Raw genomic sequence first — 16915 nt, 5'->3', positions numbered from 1 at the left:
AGAATGCCAAAGAGCCTCTGATGTCTAAGGCAGGAAGTCTCCTCTCCATACTAGTGGTATGTAGCTAGGGCATAAAACACCGGTAGAAAGAGGTCCTGGTTTACATAGAAGATCACCACCACCTTTGGTAGAAAGGGGTCGCAGTTGAATCTTGTCCTTGTAGAAGGCCCTGTACAGTGATTCTGATGTGAGGGCTTTAAGCTCTGATAGACGTCTCAACAGTGCAATCGCCACAAGGAATGTGACCGTCATGACAAGTGGGAAACCAAGAGTTCAGAAGGTCGGCCTGTGAGTTTGTTAAGAACCAAGTTGTGGGGAAGGAGCTCGAGTCAGTGGGAAGAACCTCTCCAGGCCCTTCAGAAAATGGATGGACATGTCATGTGAGAAGACCATCTGATTTTGAATGAGAGGCTGGAAGGGGGAAATGGCGACAGGATGGACATTTAATGGACGAAAGGGTTCTTGGTTCTTAAGGTGGAGCAAGTAATCCAGCATGGATTGCAAAGAAGAGTGTGATGGGGAAGATGTTACAATCAGATGTCCAACAGGAAAATCTCCTCCATGTTGCTCAGGAGCTAGTTAGTGGAAGGTTTCTGCTTTTCAGGAGGATTTGCTGGACCTTGCAGGAGCAGGTTTGTTCTGCCAGATTCAGCCACGCAACATCCATGTGGTGAGTTAAAAGGATGCAGGAAATGCCTATGGTCCTGTGAAAGCAGGTCTGACCAGTGGGGAAGCAGCCAAATCTAGGAGTGTGCTGAACCAGTGCTGATGCATCCACACTGGAACAATCATACTGTGTGCCATCTCTCTCAATCCGTGCTAGGCCTTTCCCGATAAGCAGGGCTTGACAAATAACGTAATCTACTCGCTCGTGGCGAGTCGATTACAACCCGGAAGAGCCGGCGCAGAGCGATCTGAGCATGCGCAGAGCCGCGCGGCCGCCGCTTGGCGAGCCCTGCCGATAAGCATTGTCGGGAATGTGTACGTGAAAGCCTCCAGCCACGACAGAAGAAAGGCATCGGAGAGGGAGTCCTTTCCTATACCGTGAAGGGAAGAGAAGGGGTAACATTTCCTGTTGTGTCTGGTGGCGAATAGGCCCACGCACGGAGCTCTCCACCTCCGGAAGAATGTTTGAGCTACGTCAAGATGGAGCAACCACTTGTGGGGAAAGGGAAAGGACCACTAGCATGTTCCTGGCACCATGTGATACACCTCAAGGTGGATTGTGTGAGCAATGCAGAAATCCCACAGCGGGAGGGCCTGTTGGCAGAGAGTTAACGAGCATGCTTCCCCTTGCCTATTGGTGTGTAATACTGAGTCTGTTGTCCATTGCCACTTTGCCTGAAAGAGCTCGCAGGCTAAGCAGACCGCTCCAAGTTCTCTGACATTGATGTGCAACATCGTCTCTTCTGAATACCACTTGCCTTGGGTCTGGAGGTCACAGATGCGTTCCCAAGCCAAGATCCGAGACATCCAAATTCAGGCTGATTGAGTGAAGTTACAGAACAGAAAAACCACTGTGGGACTGGTCCATCATTACAGCAAAAGTGAATGTTGTGGGCAGAATGGTGACAATCTTTTGCAGGTGGTCTGTGGACTGGGAATCAGTGGCCACATCTAAAGTCTGTCATGCCGGATGACATTGGCGCATGCAGCCATATGGTCTAAGAGGTGTAGACATATCCTGGCCGCAGTCAGGCGAGATGCGGTGAGCTCTGTGACAAGGACCCACCATGGTGTGGAATCTCTCCCGTAAGAGAAACGCTCTGGGGACAGTGAAGTCCAGCACTGCTCCAATGAACTCTCGACAAGGAGTCCTGTAGCACCTTATAGACTAACAGATGTATTGGAGCATACACTTTCGTGGGCAAAGACCCACTTCGTCACTACATGCATCTGACAAAGTGGGTCTTTGCCATCAAAGGAGGAAAAAGGAAAGTTGGTTGGAAAAAATGGGAAAGGTTAATCATGGAGATAGTCTGGAACGTTGCTCTCAGGCAGACCCTCAAGATGACTTCTTGGCCCTCTGCTTGGTGCAGGTCGAGCCTGACGGAGGTGAGGGTTAGGGATATAAAATCCCATTTAATTGGTTAACCGGTTAAATGTGAAGTGAGCGTAGCTTAGTGTTCATTTGCTCCACAAACAGGACCTGGCTGTTGATCCTACACTGACTGCTGAGCTTCTGTCGACAATCCAGAGGGGGGCAGCTAGGAAGCTTGCCTTGTGGTAATGGCTGAAGCCATAGCACAGACCATGGAGTCTACCACGTCCAACTGTGCCTGGAGGGCCACCCTCTTTACAACTATGTCCTCATCAAGTGTTGCCCAGAGTTTTGGCCTGCACCCTTTGGGAAGCGAAGCATTGAAATTTAGCTATGGCATGTTGCAGGTTATAATCATAGTGGCTAAGGAGTGCTTGGGGGTTGGTTACCCTGAGCTGGAGCCTGGAAGACAATAAACCTTTTGACCAAATAAATCCAGTCTCCTAGAGTCTTTATTTTTAGGGGTATCCATGGGCTGTCCCTGCCTTGCTCTTTGGCTACCTGCCTCTACAACAAAGGAGTTCAGGGCTGGGTGGTTGTAAGAAGTACCCTTGACTGATGGCTAGTCCAAAGTATTTATGTTCAGAAGGCTTATAAGTGGGGGGCATGGCGGAGGGGATTTGCACAGGGCAGTAATAATCTTTGACGCCCCCTCATGTCGGGGCAACACCACCCAAGCGGGTGAAGTGGTGCACAGAATGTCCAAGAATGAGGCAGATGGCTTCTCAAGCTCTTCTGCTTGGAGCCCCAGATTGGAGGCAACCTTCTTGAACAGCTCCTGATAAGCCCTGCCCTCACCCCTTGGACCTGGATGAGGGGGAGCAGTGATGGCTCCATCTGGTAATGAGCCTGTATTGCCGATTCCTCAATGACGCCTGAGAGTCCTGCTGGCAGCTCCCCAGGGTCTGCTGGGCCTGGGGAGGGAATTCCTCTGGAGCCTCCACTTCCATAGGAGGCTGCAATGCTATGGCTGAGGCCCTCTCTGAAGCTCCTGCTACCTAACAGCTGAGCTGAGATGGCTGCATGGGCTCTCTGGGCACCAGTCTGGTGGCTATTGGCCTTGAAGCCCCAGGGGTGGTTGCGGTACCGACAAGACAGGCGGTGCTGCCAAGGCTGGGACGTGACCTGCTGTCAACGGCTGCTGCCGGTGCCAGAATCGGACATGGAGTGGGCACTTCGGGACGAGTGGGAGCAGGCGGAGTGGTGACCCCTTTGGTGCTGTCCACTGGGTCTCTCCAACGAACGGCTAGAACGGGACAAATGCCCAGCAGAGGGGCTCCAGGACCACCAGTGCTCAGCAGATCGGCGACAGTGCTCCGGCCCTCTGTGCCTCCCCTGGAGGGGAGGGGGTCTCGGTTACGGCTGTCGATGTGCGATCGGTGGCCTTGCTTGCCGGAGCCCAAAGGTGTGGGAGAGATGAGGGGCCGGTGCTGATGCTTCTGCAGGCAGGGGCACACCTCCATGGGTCTGCTCCAGGTAACCAGCGAGCTGCGCCTGGACTTCTGCTGCTGGCACCCCAAGGTCCAGAGACCAGAAGGGGCTTTCCCGAGCTTGCCTGAGCCATGGTGGCCCTGAGCAGGGGAAGGCTGGTGGGATGTCCCTCATGGTGGGAATGGGGCCACTGAGATGGGGACCTGCAGAAAGGCTGATTTCCCTTAGGACGGAGTGAGCGTCAAGATCTCCTGCACAACCTCGGGCGTCGACAGGAACCTGCCAGGCGCTCAACGCTGTCTGGTGAGACAGGCGCAGTTTGAGATGGGCTGGACTGCTCGGCTTGAGCCGGAGTCTGACTCCCGGCTGGAGGAGCTGATCTGCCCAGCACAGGGCTTGGCTGTCCTCCGGTCCTCGTCTGTCTCTTGGACTTCTTCAAAGGGCCTGGATGGGGGATGGATGCGGGCGTGACAATGGCACTGATAGGCACTCCGCATTGATGCTGCAGAGCTGGGGGCAGAGCTGGACTTCTGCTCCAATGCCGGAGTTGGCATTCGCCCCATCAGGAGGAATCTCTCTCTTTTCATCTGGGATTTGAACAATCTGCAAATGCAACCCTTGTCCTGATGTGTCCTTTGGCATCACTGATGGGCATGGAGCGCTTTCAGTGATCGCAGGGCTTGACGCATGCCCCCCCCAGGCAGAGTCTGGTCCAGGATCATCTTGCAATAAGGGCTAACTCTCAACTATACACAAGAGACGTTTGGTGAACTGAAGGAAGCAAACGCAGCTAGCACAAGGCAGCAGAACACTCCAGAGGAGCCGAAGGGGCTGGCAGCTCCTTATAACGTGCCAGGTGGGTGCCACCCCAGAAAACGTCAGAGCCAGTCCCCTACAGATACCACTGAGGGAAAAACTTCCAGCACTGGTGCATGTGGTGAGCACACACCTAACATGGAGTGGGCATGAGCAATCACTCGAAGAACTGAGTCTCTCTCATGAACTGATCCAATGGCATCTGAACTGTTCTCTCATACAGTAAGTGCAGTAAGTGAACATTCATGACTATAGGAAACTAGCATAGTTCTTAAACACATTAGATCACATCTTCTGCTGAAAATCTGACCCCATGAGTAGATCGAATAAAACAAGGAGGTGCCTTAGAGCTGCTTTGGGTCTGGACAGAAAGGGACTTTTTGTATTTTACTTAAACAGATAAAATAGAGTCAGATGGTTACCAGGAGCAAGCCTAAGGAAAACACTTAATCAAATCTTGCATAAAGAGAAGAGAGTAATCCCTTTGCAAGATTTTCAGGCTCCAGTTCCAACACTGAAAGGTAGCCAACAGAACAAGGTTAAAGCAAGTGTTTTAAAATGCAGCATTAGATGTTCATTCACAAGTTATAGGTTGAAAAGTCTTCTGCAGCTGCAGAGTTCACTGACTTGACACTCAGTTTGGTGACTCCATGCCAAGACCTGGCTCTTTTCCCTGCTCTCTATTAGCTGATGGGTCTATGTCTAAGAGCCTCACCTTCCTGCACTGCACTCTCTCCCTGTTCCTATCACTCTTCTTTATCTGCAAGGCATTCATAGAGATGAAAGGAGCAGCTCCGTCATGCCATTTTAGAGCCCCAGGTGTCATTAGTCACATCTCCCACAGTGCCACCCAGAACATCCAGAGCAGTAAGTAAAGTTTAGACTTCAGCATGTGCTGGCTCATCCCCTGCGACAGTCCCGGGAGTTAGGAACCTTCTCTTTGTGGTGTGCTCACTTTTACGTGTCTAAGGGAATCAAATCCAACGTACTCCAAGAATGCGACTAATAAATCTGGTACATTCCTGAATTCAACACAAAAATACCCAACATTCCCACTGTGCCGTTCTTTGGATGTCCTTTTCAGAGCGGGGTTTCTGCGTGGAATCCTTATGCTGCTTCATAGAGTAATAAGGATTTGAAACTTTTGTTTGTAATTTTCCACAATGCCAGCATGTTTCAAGGCAAAACCCTTTTGGAAATGGTATTTGTCAAAGAAATAGCAGCAGCAAACCTTTGCAATTGCTCAAATAAAGCACGTGCACATTCTCAGGTAGAAACGCATGCGCAGCACACAAAGGGCATGGGCAGATTTTAAGTTCAGAAGGGTAAACTTGGTCATTCGGAAAATATCAGCTCTTCCTTGGAAAGAGTCAAGAATGTCTTTGTAGTTCCAGCCAAGAATTAGGAATTTAGCCCAAACTACCCTGCTGTCTACTGCGAAGCAGCAGGGCATTAGCTCGCTGAAGGGATTGCTCTCAAGATAGCACATGGATCAGAGTAGTAAGCTGCAGCCAAAGTGCCTGGGGCAGGAAGAGACTTATGCTCTGGCTGACAGTCAATTCCCCTCCCCTCACTGGGTTTTTTCCTGTTAGAAGCAACTAAGACTTGACTCCTGTTGCTACCCAGCTATCGTGACCCCACCTCTCAGCACTGCCAGGGACTGAGCCAGAGGCATAGGAGAGGCCTGCAGCATGGATGAGCATGCGGAGCCCCCTTGAAGGAAACGCCCGCGGAGGAGAGGCTGGCAGAAGGCTCAAGCACAGGAGAAGCAGCCAGAGATGCACCACTGAGAGGCCCAGAAAGACTGGTCCATTGAAAACCCCGAGAATCGTGATGTAGTCCCAGGTGGCTCCCTGGTGGGAGATTCCGCGCTCTGGCTAATTTTAGGGGAGCCTTTTCTATGTGCAGTGTGTTTAGAGGGTGTCCACGTCAACCAAACACAAGAGCCCCGGCAGCTCTGCCCCACTGGCCACGGGGAAGAGGACCCCGATTCAGTGTGGCCTGCCCTGCCTTCCAGGAGATGTGAGGGGAGCTACAGATTCTGGCTCCTGGCGCTGTTCCATGGGGGGAGGCTGCTGCAGAATGATCAGGTGAATCGGTGAGTTCCCTTCTGGCTGCCCTGTGGCAGTGAGGGTACAAGCCAGCCATGCTGTGACAAAATGCTGCCACCACTCAGAACACTGGTTTAGAAACCAAGAGCAGCCCCTCTCGTGGGCTGCATCTGCTGCTTGCCATGTGCATCTGCCCACTGCGGGGGCCATCGCAGTCTGCACCTCTGACCTCATTCCAAGAGGAGCATTTCCAAAACCTTGTACTGCCACAAGCGTCCATCCATTTCCCAGCTTAGTTTGCTGAACCAGCAGTGGCCCAAACTAAACCTACTTTGGTCTGACAGCTTCCAAGTGTGTCACTTCTCTGACCGGACTAGACAAGCGTGAGGGGACTGTGGAGGCGGCAGATGCAAAAAGAGCTGAATTAATTTCCTTTACTCTAACTTGGCAGCCAGAACAAGTAATCAAACAGGATGCGTTCGTTAACTAACGAAGGCAACCTAACTACAGCCAAGCATTGTGACGGGAGTCCCAGCTGCCACACGCTGAAAGCAAACAGTTGAATCAGTGTTGTCCTGAGATCCTGGGACTCTTAGGAGACTCACGATGCCTTGTGTATTTATACTCCAGTTTAATGCTTATTTAGACTTGTGGCCTGGCTGACATTCACAATGGCGTGTTTGCCTTAGAGGGCTTGGGGCTCATCTTATCTAGTTTAAAACCAGACTCATCCCCATTGTGACTCCACTAAATGGATACCCGTGTCTTAAGCAGAGATGTTCCCAGGATAGAGGATGCTGTGGCACGTTGCACTATGAGGCTAAGTGCACTGAAAACCCTGGAGCAATTTGGATTTAGCCTATGCTCTGAAAAACAATCCATCATTCCACTGAACTCTCCTCCGGGCTTCTCAAGCCCAACTTCAGTAAAGGAAGGGCTCTGTTCAGCCCCCTCTCATCAAGCCTTGGCTGCTTTTACCATTTCCACACTGCAGCTGATTGGTCTCTGTGACAATCCCACTCTGGAATTCCCACCCCCATGTTCTTCGTAAGCAGCTGGGCTTTGTCACTGGGTGACGGGAATGATTTGCAGTGGTTCTATTCAGGTTCTTACACTGCACCCTTTGGAATGCTCTGGGGATGGACTGATGGAGAAGGAACATCTCTATAAAAATGATGTCTTACCTGTGGCGGCAGCGTCGTAAAAACCGCATGATCTTGCGAGCAGCTTGATCCTGTTTCTTGGTGAGCAGACTGCTCCTAAACACAAGGAAGGGAACGTCAGAGCACAGGCAGCACTGCGGAGAAACCAAGGGTACTAGATGGGAGATCATCCTGACGTATGTCCTGTGTTTTTCTCACCTGGCTTCCTTGTAAAACATGGCGCTGCCCAGAGCTGTGATAGCTAACACCACGCAAACAGCAGACGCTCTTAAGAATCTGACAAGCTACCTCTATTACATTTCCTTCTGCCTCGTCCCATTTGTGTAAATCAGAGCCGGGCAAGATGCGTCCTGGGGTCCAGATCCAGCCTGCCTCACACTTCGATCCGGCCCACGGACTGCATCGGGCCACTTTCTATCTATATCCAGCTGCCCATGCCACCAAATTTCCAGGCGGTGGCTCAGGCAGAAGGATCCTGTTTAAATGGCTCATGGCTCTTGACTGGGGCGCTACCCCACCAGGGGCTGGAACCATGAGCCTTTTAAATAGCTGCAGCACCTCCAGGCAGCTGCCAGGCTACACAGCAGCAGAGCTGGGAGCCGCAAGCCCTTTGCTTTGTTTGTACTACAAAGCCTCCGGCCTAGACAAGTCTGGGAGGAGGCTAGTCCCAAACCCCGCCCCTTCCGGGAGTGGAGCTGGCCCATGACCATGTACCAAAAGTAAGTGGCCTCCCTGTGAAAATGACTGCCCATCCGGGTATAGATGGAGAGTATGATTCTTACGAGTAGCATTTACAGTCACTTACCTGCTCCTTAGAGTTGTGGATCATCTCCTGAATTTTAAAACAGATTTTTATGCATCGCTTGTGATGCTGTCATGAGTCCCTAGGATGCTTATTCACTTGCTTTTCGTATGAGCCCATTTGCACTCCAAGATGAGAGAATAAACTAAGGGAATGGTTTGTTCTGTAACAGATTATGGAGGAACCTCCAAGCCAGCAGAGCTAGCACACATGCTACAGTGCTCCCTTAGCAAGCTGTGCTGTGGGGATCTCTTTCAAAAGCAGCACCAGTTAATCAGTTTTATTTATTTTTTGCTTTGGGCTTCTCACTTGTTTTATGCCATTGTCCATGAGTCACAAGCTGCATCAATGGGAATAACTAAGAGAAGACTATCTGGGTTGTTCCTGAACGCCAGGTCTTTGAAGACGGCTCAGTTGGTCCAGGAGCCTCCATTTCCTCTACCTGCTAGCTCAGCTCCCCTCCTCTCTTTCCTGCAAGAGTCAATTTTCAGCCTTTTACCACAGACCCACCTAAGTTTCTGTTGTACAATGACAGCTGCTCTTCGGTTTTGTCTCCTCTTCCCACATTCTTTGTAGCTGCGGTAGTACTGCTGGATCAGCACTGCGGCTCGTCGGCTCTGCTGGAATTTTTTCTGTTCATAATAGCTTCTGAATTTGCTCTGGATGAGGATGGCAGCTTGTGTCATCTTTTTATAAAGTGCATACTGCAAGAGAGACAAGGACAGGCTGCGTCAGTCCAGCAGGAAGCAGGTGTTCCAAACCCTTGCGCCACTGGAACGGGAAGGGGGAAGATGCTTTCCCTTGGAGAGTAGAGGTCTCCTCACTGACGGGGAACTGTCTGAATCATGGCCCCTGACAAACGAGTGCAGTTCTAGGGTCTGGTCTACACTAGGAAAGTTAGCACCTCTAGGATGCATCTGCCGGTGAGGACGCAGTTGTGCTGAGGGTGTTTGTTTATATTTCCAGTTGGTACCAATGGTGTAAGCACTAATGTAGACACAGCCCAGGTGTTTTCACTTTTGAGTCATGAATACCTGTACTGATCTTGACTTCAGTCTACTGTAGTAGATACTTCTCTGTTTAGTGCACATACATTTTAGTACAAAAGTAAACCAACTGCAGAGGGACTGGCATTTATCCTTAATGGCTGTGTCTAGACTGGCCAGTTTTTCCGGAAAATCAGCTGCTTTTCCAGAAAAACTTGCCAGCTGTCTACACTGGCCGCTTGAATTTCCGCAAAAGCACTGACTTCCTACTGTAAGAAATCAGTGCTTTTTGCGGAAATACTATGCTGCTCCCGTTCGGGCAAAAGGGCCAGTGTAGACAGCTGAGATTTGTTTTCCTCAAAAAAAGCCCCGATCGCGAAAATGGCGATCGGGGCTTTTTTGCGCAAAAGCGCGTCTAGATTGGCCACGGACACTTTTCGATCTAGACGCTCTTTTCTGAAAATGCTTTTAACGGAAAACTTTTCCGTTAAAAGCATTTCCGGAACATTAAGCTAGTCTAGACGTAGCCAATGTGTACAGCAAAATTCACCATTACAAGATGCCAAATGCCACGAGATAAATGCCTCTGGTTCTTCTACACACACAGCTGTTGCTGTGTTAAGACAGACACAAACAAGAGGGGACTATGTCTAACCAGCTGACAATAATAAAAAGACACAAAATGCAGACAAATGTACTAAGTAAACAGGTTTAAATTTTTTCTCTCCATTATAAAATGTCCTTTTAAACAGATCATTTAAAAACTATTTTGCTTTTAAATGTTCATAACATCTGCAGTTCACACTGTTCAGGCAACGAAGACAGAATACAACACAGCGATACTATTTACAACCAAATGAGAGCAATATTTTGAATGAAATAATTTCTAATAATACAAATGATTCTGAGAGAATCTTCGTAGTAAACCAAACCCAATGTTGGGCCTAAACAATTTGAGAGTACCCCTTTAATCATTATTAAGGGGAGTGGTTTTCTGTGCTTTATTAGGATACGTGTCCCTTCTGAGACATGCCTGGACTCTGTTTCTGACTCATTCCTGCAAGAGAGATGCTAAACATGGGCAGAAAACACCTCACTCAGCACTTAACCAGTTAGGTCCCTGCACTGAACCCAGCCAAACATCAATGGCTCGGGTCTAGGCATTGAAAATGGGAGTTGTACACTGCTCTTCACTATTGCGTTACGTTGTGTAGATTTCTAGAACAGGCTTTACTTTGCTTGAGAAAAGATGCCGGTTACATTAGCCAGCCTCAGTAGAGGGGAAAGGAAGCTAGTTTAATGACCCAGAGCATTGCAGACAGTAAAGGTGCTTGTTGCTCATAAAGAAAATGCTAAGAACAGCTGTAGAGCAAAATGTTGCCTCAGATATAGTCTCCTCATCTCAGCCCATCACTGCTCAATAAATATTTGTATAAATATTTATTATGCTTCTCTGGTAGCGTGTGTGGTGTTTCTGGTAACAGCTCCAGTCTCCATCTTACAATGGGGATTTGGGTCTGCCACAGAGCAGTCCAACTTACGCACACATTCACTGCTGCACACTGTCAGTGAATACCAGGTTTTCCTAGTTTATACTGAAAGTTTGTAACCCACAGGGAATGGTTTCTGAGGTAGTGTTTGTTGGTGCATTACCTTCAAGGCTATCCAAGTAAGCTTGGGGGAAAACAGAAAGTACAAGGTTAATGTGAGATCTGCAAATAAAGAACTGAGAAACAAACAAACCAACAAAAGCTATGATCAAACCATCTTCTTTGGGGGAAAAAAGTGGCTCCAGGACCCAAGACAAACTTTCTGGAGCAATTCTGAAAGGGAATTCACACTAGGATCAGGAGAAGCATCACTCCAGAATGTCACTCTACAGAGATCTAACCCTAGTTAGCTTTCCCAAATAACTGTTTCTAACTGAATGTGATGTAAGGGTCTTTCTTGGGGGGATGTCTAGACTGCGTCCCTCTGTCAGCAGAGGGATGCAGATTAGGCAGGTCGACATTGCAAATGAAGTGGGGATTTAAATATCCCATGCTTAATTTGCATAAAAATGGCCACCGTTTTTGCTGACTCAGAAAGCCTTTTTTGACAGATCCCTTTTACAGGATCTATCGAAAAAGGCTTTCTTTCTCGACAGATCCCCCTCTAGACTGCCTCTTTTTGCCGACAAAGTGCTGAGTCGGCAAAAACAGTGGCCATTTTTATGCAAATTAAGCATGGGATATTTAAATCCCTGCTTTATTTGCAATGTCGACCTGCCTAATCTGCATCCCTCTGCAGACAGAGGGATGCAGTCTAGACATACCCTAGGTGTCTGAGCTGGGGGGCAGAAGTGTGTTTGAGCTGGTGCTAATGGGTTCCTCATTGTTCCCATTTAAAACAAAGTCTGATTTCTGGGGCTGAGCACTTTGCCTACAACTTGGCTCCAGACTAAAGGGCATGGAAAGGTCTCAGTCCCGGGACAAATGATACCACATGAAATGTGACTGTTCTGTATTTTAACGTTTGACACGTGAACTCTCTCCCTCTCCTGCAGACAACAAAACCATCTGAAATGTCACAAGGAAATTGGGAAAGCGCTGAATCATGCTGCTGAATAATAACATAGGAATAGACTGGAACATATGAAATACAGCTTGTTCCGTGCTCCAAATGTGCAGCTGTACACACACAGCGGTTCCAGTTTTGGACCAGTGTGTTGAGAATGACGTTGCAGCACTATCTGATAACACTATGTATCAAAACAGAAAAACTCAGAAATTAAAATGGTCAAGGAAACATCTTGCAAGATTAGATTTAGGATGTGATTTTTCTTCCCTTTTGAGTGTAGCAATAACACAATCTGCATATCTATCACTACATATTGAAAAGTACACTTTGGGCCAGTTCCCAATACATGCAGAACCTGCTGCTAGTAGTCACAGGTGCCTATTTTCTCACAGAAACTCAATTCTGGGCTTACCTGTTTGTATTTTCTGTAGCAACGCTGAATGACAGCAGCAGCCACTTCCTGCTGTTCTCGGAGGGGACGGCCCTGTGAGCGAGCACAAAGCGCAGTGAAGAACACGAAGGAGGATGAGAAATAACGGGTCTGCAGCCCTAACATGCCCACCGCTTCTCACACAGCCAGCAGGGGTCTCTGTCAGCGCTTTATGAAGATGATGGAACATGTCTCCTTCATCCACAAACAGTGAGCTGGGCAGTTTGCAGGAGAGGATGAAGCAGGCAGCTGAGCCAGGACTGGTGTGTGCTGTGGATTGCCGTAGTCTTGCAGACAAAGCTCTGTTACATGCTAAACCACAGACCCATCTCCCCGGCTTTGCCGTCCCAACAGACCAATCTCAGCCGCACACGAGAGCCACGGGAGGAATTAGCAGATTACCCAAGACAAATGGGGAAAACTATTTTGTCTAAAAAATATCGAGCCCACGTTTCATTCTGAATGGATTTGACCAGTGCTGGTGCCTATGCAGCCCACCACTGGCACCCCATGCCCGCCCCATGGGGGGAGTGGCTGCTCTGTGGAGGAGAAGGGGGCTGCTAACTCTCCTGGACTGAACGGCCTAGATGCCATTTGCTGCAGTGGCATCTGGTCTGTGCTGACTGGGAATGTTGGCAACCATGGAGCAGAGCAGGGAGGGAGACCAGAGCAGTAGGCGAGAGGTGCAAGTGATGTGAGCACAGGCCAAAGGATTCGGGTGGAGCTGCGGGTGGCCGTGCTGCTGGCCAGAGAGCGGCACTTTGAAGGGGAAACTCCCCCGTCTCTCCAGCTGCCGGTGGTGCCCAGCGCAGCTGCATATACCTTCGATTCTACTGCCACACCCCCAGGCAAAGCAGGTGGGATGCTCCTATGACTTACCTTGTACTTCCTGAACACTGTCTGGACGAGTTTGGCAGCTTCATAGAGTTCCCTTTGCTCATGGTCAGACAGAGTTAACTGTGCAAACTCATTCTCTACCCTTTCGCTGGTGGATGCACTCAGAAATTCTGACCAATCTGCTGCTGAAGGAAGGCTGGGTTTCTCAAAAGCGATCTCATTGATTGGTGAGCCTACGGGGCTCAAGCTGGTGTTTGAAGAAGGGGTCAGGGGTTCACTATACAGAGTTCTGAAACAAGAGGCACAACAGGGTCACAGAGAGCAGACCTGGCGTGGCGGGTACAACGTATTACACTGTTCTGGGCAAGGGGAAACCCATGTGGGGAGCTGCTTCTCCAAATGACAATGCACATCCCAAAGCCCCGTGACTCCCTGAACATGCACCTGCTGCAGCGGGCTGTGCAGGCTGAATGCTGGCCTTGCCATTCTCTTCCACCACCTGAGTATTTTTGCCCCCTCCTCTGTTACCTAACTCACGAGCAGGATGGTCTCACCTCCACCAGGAGAAGGCACAGAGCCAAGTTAATCACCAAGGTAACCACCGATTTCTCCCAAGAAGGGGGTTAGCCCACTGAGCACTGGCACGCCACGTATTTACAGGTCATTTCTGTTCTCTCTACTCAGTATTTTGTCATTAGAAAAAGGATTGCGTGAAAGTATTTTTTGAAACAAGCCATGAGGAAGCTGCTCTCCCCTCCCTAAGCAGAGCCAGAGTGGAGCCTGGGCCAATCTACTTTCTCTTCTTCCTCAGCTTTGGAACGGATGTGGCACCGTATTCGGGGAACTCACTGTCCCAAGTCTGTCTTGAGCGCTGATGTTTATTTGCCATGAGAAAAGCCAACTGCGTCCGCCCTTCCACTGCAGCAGGGCCACGACTAGAGCAGGGCGAGTGGGGCAGCTGCCCATGGTGCAAAGCTTGGGGGGAGGGAGGCAAAAATGCCCAAATAACCCAGGTAGGGAGTATGAACCTGCATGCCCGCCCTGGAGGGTAAAAGGTCTAGCTACAGCTCTGCCATGCAGCGTCTCCTGCCCAAACACAGAGGGCACCTCAGGACAAAATGAAAAACGCCATTTGTCCAGGGCCACGAGTTCTAGGTTTTCCCGTCAAAGGGACTTGTGGCTCAGCCAGATACAAACGGCAGGTCTCAGAGGTGCTGAGCGTCTCGCACTGTAACTAGCCCTGTGGTCTCCCTGGGAGCTGAGCAGCTCCACAGCTATGCAAGTCAATGTCTCTGCTGTTCAGACAGGGACTGCGGCGTTCACATCAGGACCGAACCCCAGAGCAGCACCCGTCTTAAACTTTTGGAATGATCCAGAGTTTCTGACTCTACTGGTGGGGAATGAGTTTCACAAGGGATGCCTCGTCTTCCATCTGCCGTCTGCGTGCTGCCGGGGAGCCCTGTCTGCAGGCCCACCTACACTCTGCACCGCAGGCCAGTTTCAGACCTTCGTGTTCCTGCACGTAGTGTCTGCAACGAAAGCAAGAATCCCAGCAGCCCCAGAGGGGAACGGCTTAGGACATAAGCTGGGGAAACAAACAGGCATGCAACTCTAATGGGATGGCCCGGGGTAGCAGAACGCTGCACCTGCCCCTTTCTGATGCAGCTGGTAAGAGCTAAGGGATTCATGTGGCCCTGCTCCCCCAATAAAAGTCTCCTCATAGCCTCTAACAAAAACAGAAAAATTCTCATGACACAGCTGAGTTCATCCTCAGCATTGAAGTGACGAGGGAAGAAACTATCTGCAAAATCAGTGTGTGGGATGAATATTGCTAATCAGCAGAACCTAACAATCGCGGCTGATCAGACCTGGGGGATTCACCGAGTGAATCCATCGCTCAGCACTCACCTTGTCACTAACCCCTCCCTCCTACTTCGGCATTTGGCTTCCGCCTTTGGGAGCGGTGCTGAGGTTTATCTTCGGAGCCATTCTTTGGGGGAGTGGAGTGCTGCCTCTTTTACCTGGGGTATGTCAGCCAAGGGGGCTTTCCAAATACTTCTCATCTATCTGTTGCCCTCTCTGCTCCAGAGCCCTTTTCCTGATCTTTCACCTAGGAACCGTGGACAGAGCCCCATGGGCAACGGGCTGTAACTGTTGGACAACACAGCTGGATGCAGGTCCGTGTGTGATTTGTGGGGAAACAGCAACAGAGCAGGATGCCAGCGCGACACTAACTGAGCCCACATTCGAAATCCACCAGGGTATGTCTACACTACCCTTCTAGTTCGAACTGGGAGGGTAATGTAGGCATACCGCACTTGCAAATGAAGCCCGGGATTTGAATTTCCCGGGCTTCATTTGCATAAGCGGGGAGCCGCCATTTTTAAATCCCCGCTGCTTCGAACCCCGTGCAGCGCGGCTACACGGGGCTCGAACTAGGTAGTTCGGACTAGGGTCCTACTCCGAACTACCGTTACTCCTCGTGAAACGAGGTGTACCGGTAGTTCGGAATAGGCACCCTAGTCCGAACTACCTAGTTCGTGCCCCGTGTAGCCGCGCTGCACGGGGTTCGAAGCAGCGGGGATTTAAAAAAGGCGGCTCCCCGCTTATGCAAATGAAGCCCGGGAAATTCAAATCCCGGGCTTCATTTGCAAGTGCGGTATGCATACATTACCCCGCTAGTTCGAACTAGCGGGGTAGTGTAGACATACCCCCAATGCTTGAACAGAGAGAAAGACTGGACTGGAGAGGACATCCCAGGCACTAGGACGGACATGCCCTGGCTTTCAGTTGGACTGCCCCAAGAACCCAAACAAGACCCACTACTGCCGACTTTCAACTACGGTGGGCCCTCTGATTTAGAGTGTGTAACCCTGAAACATTCGTAACTGAGCAAAACGTCATGCTTGTTTCTTTCAGACGTTCACAAATGAACACCGACATGCTACAGCCTTGAACTGTACTATGCAGACGAAAAATGCTGCTTTCCCTTGATTTTAAAAATTGCTTATGTTTAACACAGCACGCTGTTCTCTTGTCTCTGCTGCTGCCTGACAGTGTATTCATGGTTCCAAAGGAGGAGTGTGGCTGACTGATTAGCTTAGCTCCCGTGTTCATAACTCAGGTTCCACTGCGCTACAGGGTGAGCCTCTGCTCCCAGTGCACTTGCAACCTTTCCTCTTTCCCGTCAGCCCCACGACAAATGTTCCCTTAGCCATGTGCCGGCTGACGGGAGCGGGGAAGAGAACTGCCCAGGGGCCTGGGCGATTTACAAGAGCCACTGCTGGCAGTGCAACAAGGCTAAGCAACTTCCTACCCACCTCGCTCTGACCACTCCCAGAAACGGCTGCACAGTCCCTGAGGGCCTGGGGAAGGGGGTTCTCTCTGTGTGTGCTGCCCCACCCCCAGCGCTAGCTGCACAGCTCCCATTGGCTGGGAACTGTGGCCAATAGGAGCTGTGAGGGTGGCACCAGCGGGCAGCAGCGCGTAGAGATGCCCTAGTCCACTGCCTAGAAGCCACTGACAAAAGGGATGAGCCGGTCACTTTTGGAAGTCCCCCTGAAGTAAGCGCCAACCCCCTGCCCCAGCCAAAAGCTTGCACCCGAACTCCCTCCCAGGGCCCGCCCCTCTCCCCCCGCCCGCACCCGAACTCCCTCCCAGGGCCCGCCCCTCTCCCCCCGCCCGCACCCGAACTCCCTCCCAGGACCCGCCCCTCTCCCCCCGCCCGCACCCGAACTCCCTCCCAGGACCCGCCCCTCTCCCCCCGCCCGCACCCAAACTCCCTCCCAGGGCCCGCCCC

The 16915-nt window shown here is 50.6% G+C and overlaps 1 protein-coding gene across 1 annotated transcript in view; it reads right to left on the bottom strand.

Annotated features, from left to right (window-relative positions):
- CAMTA1 (calmodulin binding transcription activator 1) overlaps positions 1–16915 on the bottom strand; it is a 903169-nt gene that overhangs the window by 20894 nt on the left and 865360 nt on the right. The window contains 5 exon segments of the mRNA XM_075906418.1: positions 7524–7598; positions 8815–9008; positions 10944–10964; positions 12262–12333; positions 13159–13405. Of these exon segments, the coding sequence (XP_075762533.1) occupies positions 7524–7598; positions 8815–9008; positions 10944–10964; positions 12262–12333; positions 13159–13405 (609 nt within the window).

The sequence above is a fragment of the Pelodiscus sinensis genome, chromosome 23 (genome assembly GCF_049634645.1).
Source record: "Pelodiscus sinensis isolate JC-2024 chromosome 23, ASM4963464v1, whole genome shotgun sequence".
NCBI lineage: Eukaryota > Metazoa > Chordata > Testudines > Trionychidae > Pelodiscus > Pelodiscus sinensis.
The sequence above is the reverse complement of the archived record's forward strand: the minus strand, read 5'-3'. Positions and strand labels throughout refer to the sequence as shown.